General features: G+C 40.9%; 1 protein-coding gene and 1 pseudogene across 2 annotated transcripts in view; one reads left to right on the top strand and one right to left on the bottom strand.

Annotated features, from left to right (window-relative positions):
* Positions 1-687: 687 nt before the first annotated feature.
* Positions 688-1,937, bottom strand: LOC143394078 (protein tyrosine phosphatase type IVA 1-like; annotated as a pseudogene).
* Positions 1,938-6,963: 5,026 nt separating this feature from the next.
* Pygo1 (pygopus family PHD finger 1) overlaps positions 6,964-13,022 on the top strand; it is a 31,586-nt gene continuing 25,527 nt past the window's right edge. Inside the window, exon 1 of one of the 2 annotated variants that reach the window (XM_076850810.2) lies at positions 6,964-7,032. In XM_076850810.2, the coding sequence (XP_076706925.1) occupies positions 6,984-7,032 (49 nt within the window). In that variant the 5' untranslated portion in view covers positions 6,964-6,983. Of the gene's footprint in view, positions 7,033-7,372; positions 7,992-13,022 lie in introns of those variants that run through there. The other variant, XM_076850809.2, reaches the window with a different exon arrangement.

The following is a 13,022-nucleotide window of genomic DNA, read 5'->3' as shown; positions in this document are numbered from 1 at the left end:
TAATAAAAAGCTTAAAAAAAAAAAAAAAAAAAAAACAGTGGTTAAAAGCAAACCTGAAAAGAACAAATAAAAAGTTAAAAAAAAAAAAAAAAAGCAAACATGATGCAAACTGGTACAAATGTGAGCGATGTAAACATAATGTAAACATAAAGCAAGCAGGCAAATAACTACATAGGCCCTGCAATGTTTGAAATGACTGAAAAAATAAATTACTAAGGTCTAGAGTGTTCTTAGTTTCTAGAGTTTTTGGTTTGTTTGATACTGAAAATTATTGCACTGGGTATTTTGGCACCTAATCTTTCTAAATCTCTTATATATTAAGATATATTAAGATTAAGATTAAGATTAAGATATATATATATATTAAGATTCTGGCATAGAAAGAAATTTAAATTCATTAATTCAATACCACATGAGTTCAGGAAAGGTCAATTGAACAAATAATAACCACATTTTAAATGCTGAACAGCAAGGAATCTTTTGCTAAGTGTTTAAATATGTTGATTATAACCCAAACATAGAGGTTGAAATTCTGTCAAGCTTGTAGCCTGCTAAAACTGCTTTCCAGTACTTCTATGGAAGCTTCCATTAGACTTATTCACCACACCAACATGTTGGCCCAATATGCACATCAAAGGTCCCTTCTCAAGTTCCACTTACAATGCAGAAGCATCAGTTGCCTGAGTTTTATTGAACGCAACAGTTGTTTCTAATACCTCTTGAGTCTTTAAAGCACATCTACATTTTCTGACTGTACTTCTCCAGCTACAAAAGTTGCTCGCTGCTTTTGTCTTATGAATTATGTTGCACCTTCATATTTCATTCCACCTTCAATTAATGCTAGGGCAACAAGCACTGGAGCTCTTCCAAGGTCTGCAATACAATGGACAGTGATACAACAACTAGGTTCTTCATGAAACTTAATTTTTACAAGACTTAACCAGTTATCAACAATCTGGTTGAACTGTGGTGAACCATCATCAAGAGGCCAACCAAGAACACAAGTATGGGGCTGGAGATGTGGCTAAATGGTAGAGTGCTTGCCTAGAAAGAATGACACCCTTGTGTTCAATTCTCAACACTACCAAAAAACAAAACATGAGTAGTGTCACAGGTTGCTTCACTTACTCTTACTATTATGGCAATATCATATTTCTTTTTTTTAATTAGTTGTTCAAAACATTACAAAGCTCTTGACATATCATATTTCATTCATTTGATTCAAGTGGGTTATGAACTCCCATTTTTACCCCGTATACAGATTGCAGAATCACATCAGTTACACATCCACGTTTATACATACTGCCATACTAGTGTCTGCTGTATTTTGCTGCCTTTCCTATCCCCTACTATCTCCCCTCCACTGCCCTCCCATCTTTTCTCTCTACCCATCTACTGTAATTCATTTCTCTCTCTTGTTTTTTTTTTCCCTTTCCCCTCACCTCCTCTTATATGTAATTTTGTATAATAATGAGGGTCTCCTTCCATTTCCATGCAATTTCCCTTCTCTATCCCTTTCCCTCCCACCTCTCGTCCCTGTTTAATGTTAATCTTCTTCTCATGCTCTTCTTCCCTGCTCTGTTTTGAGTTGCCCTCCTTATATCAAAGAAGACATTTGGCATTTGTTTTCTAGGGGTTGGCTAGCTTCACTTAGCATAATCTGCTCTAATGCCAACCATTTCCCTGCAAATGCCATGATTTTGTCATTTTTTAGTGCTGAATAATACTCCATTGTGTATAAATGCCACATTTTTTTTTATCCATTCATCTATTGAAGGGCATCTAGGTTGGTTCCACAGTCTAGCTATTCAATACCATATTTCTTAAGTTCCTATATAAGTTTGTTTAAGGTTGCATTGGTTAGATTGTGTGTAATAAGTACTCTTAAGTTTGTCTACTTGACTTCCAACAGGAGCAGGACAGTTTATTTGAGCCATGTTAATTTAGTTAAACAATAACAACAACAAAACACTCAATAGGGTTTTGAAAAAATTAAAAAAAATAAGTACAGAAATGATGCAAAGTAACTGATGTCAATGTCAACATATTCCATTTGATATTCTCAATGCTTTGAGTATGAAGTTGGGAGGAATGGGAAATGAAATGAACCAGCTAAGAGGCAGCAGTAATTCTCCCATCCAGTAATACTGAGACAATAAAACAGAAATGCCTTGAGGTTTACCCCATCCAAGTCAGAACTTTTATAAAATGCTCTGTGGATTTCAATCCAACACTTTTTGTCCAAGTTAACTACCCTTATGGGGTCTTCTTGGTGGCATAGTAATGAATTTCTATAGTTTACTTGTCTGCATAGAGGTCGCATTGTGTCTGGCAGTAATCTCCATGTCCTTCAGAAACTCCATAAATCTATAACCACAGAACTGAGAAATATGTTTGCTCATTGATGATTGCGGCCTAATCATAGAGCAGGTCCCAAGGCAGTGGCAGTGGGAACTGTGGCTGTAGGTCAGGTTTGTTGTGTGGCAGAGGAGGCTGATTAAGGCTGCAAAAAGGGCACCAGACTATCATGCAGTGAGTGGCACACACAGGAGAGTGGCCAAATGGGAGACAATCTCATTGATAAATAAATTATTAGAACACAACTATACCTACTTGTTTACAGATTATCTATGGTTGCTTTTATACTGCTGAATAGCTGTGGCAGAGGACATATGACCCGAAAAGCCTATGAGCTTCATTATCTGGCCCTTCACAAAAGTTTGCCTATCCTTGCTCTAACCTCATTTTTACATTCTATTGAGCTTTATGCATGATTAAGCATGGTTTCTAAACCGTTGAGTGGGCCCACAAGAATACTTAGCTGCATCTTATAAAGATATAAAGATCAAGTCTGGAACTCATAACCAAGTCCCATGGATATGACGACAGCAAGGTGAAAGGATATTTTTAGTAGGAATTCTGTCATATTGGGGACATAAGGAGAGTATTTAGGCTGGGCAGAGAGCTTAATTTGCCTCACTTCTGCATGGACTGGAGCCACACTTCAACACAGTGAGACTTCAGCTTTATTTTATTTTGATACTTAAGGATTGGTATCTGGCCAAGTCATGTAATATCCAGGATATTAGGTATCAATACCAGTGGTGAGGCATATTGATGGGTCTTCATGGGACTCTGACATTTCCAAAATTGAACAAGAGTATAAGAACATGACAGATGTTGTGAGGGAGTAAAAGTATTTGTTTAAGAGCACCATGTGTTCCTGTCTCCCTCTTCCACCCCCCTCATCCTCAGGAGCCACAAGAATAAGGACATATGTGATAGATTGATGCAGTAATGATCTCAATTTGTTCTGCTTCTTTTGTATCCAAATCCTTGAGTAATCCAGTCCCTTAGTGACTTTAGGTTTGGCCAAATTAATTGCTTTAGCCAATGAGACATAAGCAAAGCCTTGAAAAGTACTCACAAGTTAGGATTTGCCCTCTTGGTGCATTTGGAAATCCCATAACCACTACCATATGAAAGAGCCCAGACTAGCTGGCTGGATCCTAATAGTTCGGTTTCCTTTATTGCTCCTGCTGACGAACAGCCAACCACCAGACATGAAAGTAAGGCCACTAGCTGACCACAAATTCTTGAGTCCGCCCAGCCATCACTATGTGGTGTTGAGAAAAACCACTCTAGCTCAGCACAAATTGCTTATCCATAGGATCATGAGCAAATAAATTTTTCTTTAAGCCATCAAGTTTGGGGGTTGTTTGTTATGCAGCATAAGGTTATTATAACTGTTTAAGTGAAACTGATATAAGTTAACTCATAACTATGTAATTTCATGTGTTGGTATATGTATGGCTTTGGAAATTATTCATTAGTATATCTGTCTGCAAGACTTCCCCGCTTCAGACTCAAGGTGTTCAAAACTGACCTCATCTTGACCTCACCACTCATTGCTAACAAATCTTTTCGTATTCTCTGTCAGCTGAAATAAGTCTGGGAGCAAATTCCTGATTTGTCCCTCATCCTCCACATCCAAACTGACCATGATGTCAGTTTTTGCCACCATTCTCTGTAATCCCTCTCCACTACTCTACTTTAGTGTATAAGACCCTCGCTGATCTTTTGTCTCATTTTATATATTATTTCTTAATTGCTATGGTTTGAATGTACCTTCTTCACAACTTAGGTGCTATTAATGTGATCAGATTAGGAAGTGGGACTTTTAAGAGGTCATTAAACTCTCATGAACAGGATAAGGTGTCCTTATAAAAGGGCTTGATGGAGGGAGTTCAGACACTTTTTGCCTTTTCACCTTTTGCCATGTGAGAATGCACTGTTGCACTCTGGATGCAGCATTCAAGACGCTATATTCAAAGTGGAGAGCAGCCGAGCAGCCCCCGCCAGATGCTGGCACCAGATGCTGAGCTTCCTACCCAAGAAAATTTAATTCTCAGAACTGTGAGAAAACCAAATTTATTTTCTTAATAAATAAACCAGCTTGTGGTATTTTGTTATATGCTATAGCAGCACACATATACATGTTTTTGGAGACAGGGATTTTGCTATGTTGCCCAGGTTGGTCTTGAACTTATGGGCTAAAGTGATTCTCCTGCCTTAGTGTCCTGAATAGCTGGGACTACTGGTGTGCACCACCATGCCTGGTAGACAGGAATGTTTTGTGCTGATCCAATCTGTCCTTTACCTTGTAGGGAGAATGATCTCAATTGCAGAACTAAATATGTCACTTACCTAGTTAAACTCTTCAGTGTTTCCCTATTGCTTTCGTGAAAAAAAAAATTTAGTATGACTTGCAATGACTTTCAGAGATCTGGTCCCTGTATACTTTCTGGAAATCAGCTCCTGCCACTTCTCAAAAGGTACCTTATGTTCTAGCCACTGTTAACAACTTAAGGTCTCTAAAAGATTCATACTTTTTCACCCCCTCTTTTCCTTTGGAAATTTGATTCCCACTAATCATAAGACTCCATTTGCTCTTCTAATCTGTTTAGCTAATTTTAAGTTCTCCCCGTCCTCTTTTTTGTGGTTAAAATACATGAACATAAAAATTGAAAAGTACAATTCAGTGGTATTAATTACACTATTGTGCAACCATCACCACTATCCATCTCCAGAAAATATTTATCATTCCAAACTGAAACTTCTTACCTATTTAACAATAATTCCCCATTATCGATCCTTGCCCCAGCTCCTAGTAATTATTCATACACATTCTTTATATATATTATATATATATATACATATACATATATATATATATTTATTAGTTGTGGGTGGACACAATACCTTTATTTTATTTGTTTATTTTTATGTAGTGCTCAGGATCAAACCCAGGGCCTCACACGTGTGAGGCAAGCACTCTACTACTGAGCCACAACCCCAGTCTCCCTATACATTTTTTAAAGATCACCAGCCCTCTGCCTCTAGAACTGGGTAGAGGGTTTCTCTCCTGTGCTGACTTGGTAGTCGAGTGTAGTGCTTGGCCGTGTGCATTGTCAATGTTAGTTTAAACCTCTATTTTATCCTTTGCACTGTGAACTCTTTAAGGAGAAGAACTATTGTCTCAATAACTTTTCTACATCTTTGAGTAACAATGCTTCATTTCATACCATTCATAAAAACTGTTTATTGCTTTTGAATCACCTTAGAGAGCATTTAAAGACATTTCCAGACCTCATTCCCAGAGATCCTGATTCAGTAAATCTGGAGGGGAGTTTGGGAATCTTAAGTTTAGGAATGTTTTCCAGATAATTTTGATATGTGCAAACCAGAAGCCAGGATTTTGAAATTAAATTGATCTTAAAAAAATGATGTCCAAGTAGGATGGTCTTTTTATTCTTGATCAACCATTGAAAAGAGGCCAGTTTCTTTTGACTTACTTTTTAGTCTCTAGCCTTAGGAAGTTATAATAAAGAATTTAAAATCTCTTAGCAATGATTTTTTTTCTCAACTGTTCTATTTGCACTAAGGTTTATTTATGTTTTCATATTGACTGATATAAATGTATGTTTTTATATTGACTTTTCCAAAGAGCTTTCACATCTGCCCTCAACAATCCTTTGAAGTAGGATGTTAGATCCAATTTGCTTTATCATATTTGCCATTTGCTTTGACTTTATCACACCATGACAATCCCATTTGTCACAGGGCCAGTTCTAGTCTATTTATTCATATAGTCATTCAACAAGTACGTTTTGAACACCTACTATGTGCCGGTTAGGTACCAAAAACACAGCAGCGGATGGGACAAAATTTCTGCCTTCGTAGAGCTTATATTCTAGTTGGGGAAACCCCTTCTCCTCTGTTGTGTCTCTTGTATTCCTTCTAATTAGGAATTCCAACCCTACCGGCTCCATTAGATAAGAGTGGTGTTTGCCTTTAAAAAGCAGGTTCCTATGCTGTGCTGTGGGTCTGTTGTCTAGCGGGTAAGTCTATAGGACTATACACTGGCTCTATGTTTACATCCATTCTCTTTGACATTATGGTCTGGGTAACTGAATAAGTTCTGAGTCTTGTCCTGTTAGTTTTAGGTTCTCACATGCTTAATGAGTCCTTTTCAGTTACTTTGACATCAAAATAAGCCGTGTTTTACCTGACTGGAGATTAGAATCTGCACCTACAAATTCTCGTTAGTAGGATAACTAGAAAACAAAGAAACAGGGACCTGTTTCATGAAAGTATATCAAGAATGTCACAGCTAAAAGGGACCTTGGAGATGAAGCCTCACTGCCTTTCATAGATGAGAAAACTGAGATCCAGAGATGCTCCCTGAATCGTCTCAGGTCACAGAGCCCAGACGACGAATGTGGACCTGTGGTCAAATCTAACCTACAATGTCACCGAGCGCCCTCCTAATATTTAACGTCTACGTGAGGTCCAGCCGGCGCATCGCTTCTACCCTACGTCGCTCTTTCTGCAGGAGGTAAGTCGTTAAAACATCAGGTTGGGGCACTGCAGAAACAGGTGTCCAGACCACGGACACCGAGTCGGGGAATCTGGCGTTCCACATGCCGGCAGAGAACTCTACAGCTCCCGCTTACAAAGTTTTCTCGCCTCGTACGTTCCTCTTTCATATCCTTGGCTGCGAGGCCGAGATGCCTGCTGTGGCTTCCGAAGAAGTTGGGAGATGCCACTTCCTCCCCGAAGCTCGGTCGGGCGCGCTGGCCGCTGAGCCGGGCGTCCTTGGGCCCGGCGGCCGGCGAGGGAGCGCGGGGCGCGGGGCGGGGCGGCCCCTCGGCGCGCGCTGCCCGCCCGGGCTGCCAGGGCCGCGGGCCCGCGAGCCCCGGCGCGGAGTGAGAGGCGCGCGCGGGCCGTGGGGGCTGGGCCGAGGCGGAGCGCGAGGCGGCGGCGGCGGCGGGAGGCGCCGCGGGACGAGGCAGTGGCCCCCGCCCCCCCGAAGCCCGTCCCCGCGCGGGGCTGGGAGCGCAGGGCGGGGAAGCCGCGGGGCCGCGCCACGTCCCTCGCCCGCCCCGGAGCGGGTTTTGCAGGCGGCTCCAGGCTGGGGGCTTTTGTGTCTGCGACTCGGGAGCGGCGAGAGCGCAGACCTCCTCCTCAGAGGGCGCTGTGAGTGCGCCGCCAGGGCCGCGCCGCCCGCCTCCTGCCTCCCCTGTCAGCGGCTCCCGAGGCGGCGGCGGCGAAGAAGAAGGAGTGGGAGGTGGCATCGGCGGTGGCGGAGGCTTCGTCCTCGCACATGCCGGCCCTGGGCTGGGGGCCGCCCCCAGGCCGCGCTCCCGGCCGCTGCCACTGAGCCGGGGGAGTCCCCGCACGCTGCCCCGCCGCCCCGAGGCCTCGTCCTCCTCCCAAACTTTGCAAAGTCGGCCCGCGTCCCCGCCGCCCTCGGCTGCGCCTGGGCTCGGAGGCTCGCCTCACAGCCGCAGCGGCCCCGCGAGGAGGAGGAGCCGCCTTCGCCGCATCAAAGAGACCGAATTCCCGCGGCCTGGGGGGGAGTCATGCTTGGCGGTCTGTAATGTCAGCAGAACAGGAGAAGGATCCTATTTCGCTGAAGAGAGTTCGAGGTAACCGAGAAGGGCGCCGGACTGGGGGGGCCGGGGTGAGTGCGGTGCGCGGGGCCGCGTGCCGGGCAGCCGGGAGGCCACGGGGCTCGGTCCGGGCCTAACTCCGCGCAGCCCGCGTCCCGCCCGCGCCCCAGGGCCGAGCTGCGGTCCGAGACGCGCGGCCCCGGCGCCCGCTCGCCCGTAGACACTCGCGCCGAGCCCTCGCCTAGCGACTTTGTGTTGGGAGGCAGTTGGAGCCGCACTCAGCATCCCTTCATACCCTCTCCTCTCCCGCCTCACCTCATCCTTAACACTCAGCACAATAGGCACCTCAGAGGGTGAGAAAGAGGCACCCCTGGCAGAGACCTCGAAGGATGCCCAACCCCCCATAAAAGTAAGTTGGATTGCAGGAGAGTTGACTCTTGAAGGTCTTCAGGCTTTCGCGTCCCTCCCAGCCCTTCACCCCTCCCGTCCCCCTCCCAAGGCAACAGATACTCATTTTTGTTTTCCTTAAGATTAAGAGAAGAAACTATATAAATTCACAAGGCGTTTTCTTTATTGCTTTATGAACAATCATCTAATCAGGCATGATAGGGTTTCCTCTTTCTTGCAAACTAGTTAAGAGTTGTACTGCCGTCTTACTAAGAAAAATCAGAACCAGGTATTAGACAAAAGATGCTGCATGCAAGTTTACAAACGCCAAATACCATTTGGAAATTTGTGAATACTTTCCAGCTCTTATGCCCAGCTCTCAATAGGGTTCAGACTGAAAGTCTCCAAATCTGAGTAATGTTTGTTTGTTAAGCAAATATTTATTGAACATCTACTACGTACTAGACATTGTTCTTGGTGCTGAATTAAAAAAAAAAAAAATAGATGATCTTCACCCAGAATGTGTTCACACTCTTGTGGGTTATGGGTTAAACACTTGATAAACAAAAAGGATAGAATGTCAAATGGTAAAAACAAAACCAAAACCAACAAACATACCAAAAAAAAAAAAAAAAAAAAAAAACAAAACAGAGAAAAAGGATAGAACGTATGGGTGAGGAAGAAGGGTTTATATGGGAAGGTGATATTTGTTTGATCCAAGACCTAAAGGAAACTGTATGGTAGATCCTTGTGATAACTGTGAGAAAAGCACTCTCAGCAAAAGGAACAGCAAATGCAAAGACTCTGGGTCTGAAATATACCTAGGCAGTATTCAAGCAACAGCAAAGAAGCTATTGTAACTGTAGTGAAGTTAGCAAGTGAAGAGTTGTATGAGATGGGCAAAGGGGTGGGATTATTGTGTATTGGAAGGCCTTGTGAACCATTTAAAACAGGCTTTTACTCTGATAGGGACTGGACAGTTTTGTGCAGAAGAGCAATCTGACATTTTTAATAGGGCTTCTCTAGTGGTTTTACAGAAAATAGACTGTAGAGAACAAGTGCTAAAGCGGGAGATTAGTTAGGAGGCTATTGAAATAATCCTTTCATCCAAAAAAAGGGTAAATTGCTTTATAAATCAGTAAGTAATAAGGTAAATTTAATTTGACTTAGGTAATACAGAGATCAAGAACTACAGTCATTCATTGATCTTTTTATAGAGTGCAACTGCAGATTAAACATACATAGAACTGGTGTGAGACTCACTGACAATGTGATCTCCAAGACATCCACTCATGGGTCTTTAGGTAGAACTGATTTTCTCAGCCATTAAAAACAAAAACAAGGGCTGGGGATATGGCTCAAGCTGTAGCATGCTCGCCTGGCATGCTCGGGGCGCTGGGTTCGATCCTCAGCACCACATAAAAATAAAATAAAGATGTTGTGTCCATCGAAAACTAAAAAATAAATATTAAAAAAAACATAATTTAGAGTATTGTTTTTAAAGGCTTAATATCACAGCCTTTCATTTGGTGAAATGTTTCATCCTTCTATTTGTAGTTAAGAGTTGCCAAAGCCAGATGCAGTGTTGCATGCCTATAATTCCAGCAGCACAGGAGGCCGAGGCAGTAGGATCACAAGTTCAAAGCCAGCCTCAGCAACTTAGTGAACTCTATCTCAAAATAAACAGCTGGAATGGATCTTGGTGGTTAAGTGCCCTGAGTTCAATCCCCAGTACCAAAATAAATAAATAAGTTGCCAAAGCTCTTAAAAAGTAGGCATTTCTGAACTACAATATTTCTCCTGAGATTTTTGCTGTATTATTTTGCCTATTATTATAAATTGCTTTGAAGTTTAAGGAAAAGAGCTATGAAGTTTATACCTTTGAATTCAATTATCAGTCTTAAATCAAATTTAATTCTAAATAAAATGGATGAGTATTTTATTGTGGGTCAAGAGTACAGATATATCATCATTTTGTACCAATTGCTGCTTTTAAGTCTCATGCCTTACCTGTTGGGATTTGACTCAGATGTCAGATCAAGAATATTCTGAGAGTTAAGTACCAGAATAAAAGACAAAACACTTTTTTTAAGTCAATTTTTGTTTCATGGAGAGGGTTTTTATAAGTCATTTTCTAATAATCAACAGTTTAAGAGAGATTTTGTAGGTTATTTCATAATCCACAAAATGTACTAGAATATTCTGAAACACAGTTCTGTTGAACTTCACTGCCCTGGAACTTTTTGTTATTTGCATCATTAACTGCAAATGCAAGTTGTGTTTATAGAGCATAAACTCTTGAGCAGTACTTCTCAAACTTCTTCTCACCCACTGATGTATATAGACAGATCTTTTTTTTTTTTTAAAGAGAGAGAGAGAGAGAGAGAGAGAGAGAGAGAATTTTTTAATATTTATTTTTTAGTTTTTAGTGGACACAACATCTTTATTTTTATGTGGTGCTGAGGATTGAACCCAGTGCTGCAAGCATGCCAGCCAAGTGTGCTACCGCTTGAGCCACATCCCCAGCCCAGACAGATCTTTTTAAATGGTTCTTTATTTCATGTGTATTACCAAAAACAAACAAAAAAACCCTTGAAACTCCTTGCTTATGCATATACATATTTCAATTTAAATTAATTATTTAAAGAGTAATATTTTAGGTGGAACTCAGATTTGACCCAATTATGACAACATTAATGATTGAGGACTTTATCATAATATGCTCCCTAAACTAAAAGCATCATATTCACCTGTTGTACTTAGTAACTGTAAAATCCTAGATCCACAGAATCAAGACATCAAGGAAAGTTTCCTTGCATCTTTAATGAGATTCCCAGGTGATCCTTATATGCAAAAGTTTGAAAACTGTGGTTTGTGGACCTAATTTCAAAGGAGAGTGGACCAGAAAAAGTTGATTTGTGGTTTTCCAAACTTTTCCTGATGTTATAACATTAGAGTCTGAATCACTATTTAGTGACACAATGTCTTATTCATATTCCTCCCCCCCCCCAGTACTTACCACCCTTTAACTCTGAGCTCTTAATTACAAGATAAATCCATAAAGACATACTATATCTTAATTATCTTTTTAGTTGCCTTGGCAGTAGTAAATGTCAGATTAATTAGTGGAGGAGTAAATACATTAATTCAGTAATATCTTTATGTTGCATTCTAATTGTCCACAGCCCCTCAAACTGCAAAAGCTTGCCCTTTTCTCTTAGAATGTCACCTGTAATCCTTATTTTTAAATAAACATTCCCATTCTGTAGTATTCTTGGAACTCATTTAGATATTGATGTGTAGGCATTATTCATTTCTTTATTCAGCATGTATTAAGTAGTCACAGTGCCAGATTGTGGGAATACATTAAGAAGACAATGACACAGCCAGGTGTGGTGGTATATGCCTGTAATCCTAGTGACTGGGGAGGCTGAGGCAGGAGGATCACATGTTCAAGGCCAGCATTAGCAACTTATCAAGACCCTGCTTCAAATAAAAACTAAAAATGGCTGGGGATATAGCTTAGTAGCAAAGCATCCCAGGGTTCAATCCCCAGTACCAAAATTAAAAAGAAGACTTGACACCTATCCTCAAGAAATGATCAACTTAGTACAGGACACTTGACACTGTGGAATAAATGCCTAACACATGGTAGGCATTAGAAAACATACTGAATTCTTCATTACTGAATGAATTATCCTTTCTGTTACCTTTTCAGTTTCCCCTACTCCTTCTACATTGGATTTTTTTCTGTAAATCTACAAGTGGTTTTTTTTTTAATATTTATTTTTTTAGTTGGACACAATATCATCTTTATTTTATTTATTTATTTCATGTGGTGCTAAGGATCGAACCCAGGGCCTCGTACCTGCTAGGTGAGCACTCTACTACTGAGCCCCAGCCCCCGCCCTAAAAGTGATTTTTTTTGTCCTTTTAAAAAATATTTTATTTAATCATGCATGAACACAATACCTTTATTTATTTATTTATATGTTGTGCTGAGGATCAAAGCCAGTCCTCACACGTGCTAGGCAAGCACTCTACCACTGAGCTACAGCCCCAGCCCCCTTACAAATTGTTTTAAGTTTTGTTTTTTGTTTTTTGTTTTCCCAATGGAGAAAAGTTAAAAACACAAATAGAAATTTTGAGTGTTAGGTTATATGTTCCTTTATTTCCTTAAAATATAATTACTATCTATAAGGCAGTCAAGAAAAACCTCCTAGAGAAAAGTTTTAGATATGGTTTGTGTTCTTTTGTATTAAGTGATATAGAAGGAAGGGGTTGCTCAGAGGTAGAATGCTTGCCTAGTATGTTTGAGACACTGGGTTGGATCCTAGCACCACATAAAAATAAATAAATAAAGGTATTATGTCCATCAACAACTGAAAATATTAAAAAAAAAAAAAAAAGATGGGGCTGGGGTTGTGGCTCAGTGGTAGAGCACTTGCCTAGCATGTGTGAGGCACTGAGTTTGATCCTCAGCACCACATAAAAATAAATAAATAAAGGTATTGTGTCCAATTACAACTAAAAAATAAATGTTTTTTAAAAAGGATGAAAAGGAATGAGAAATGGTCCCTGGAGATTTCGAGAAGGCACTTTTGGTAGAAAACCACAGTATAAAGCATTGATGATTAATGTGCCAAAAATTAAATGATATAGATGTGGCTAAAAAGATGT

Source organism: Callospermophilus lateralis, chromosome 3 (assembly GCF_048772815.1).
Source record: "Callospermophilus lateralis isolate mCalLat2 chromosome 3, mCalLat2.hap1, whole genome shotgun sequence".
Taxonomy (NCBI): Eukaryota; Metazoa; Chordata; class Mammalia; order Rodentia; family Sciuridae; genus Callospermophilus; species Callospermophilus lateralis.
Note: the sequence above shows the minus strand (reverse complement) of the source record. Positions and strands in the feature narration are given on the sequence as shown.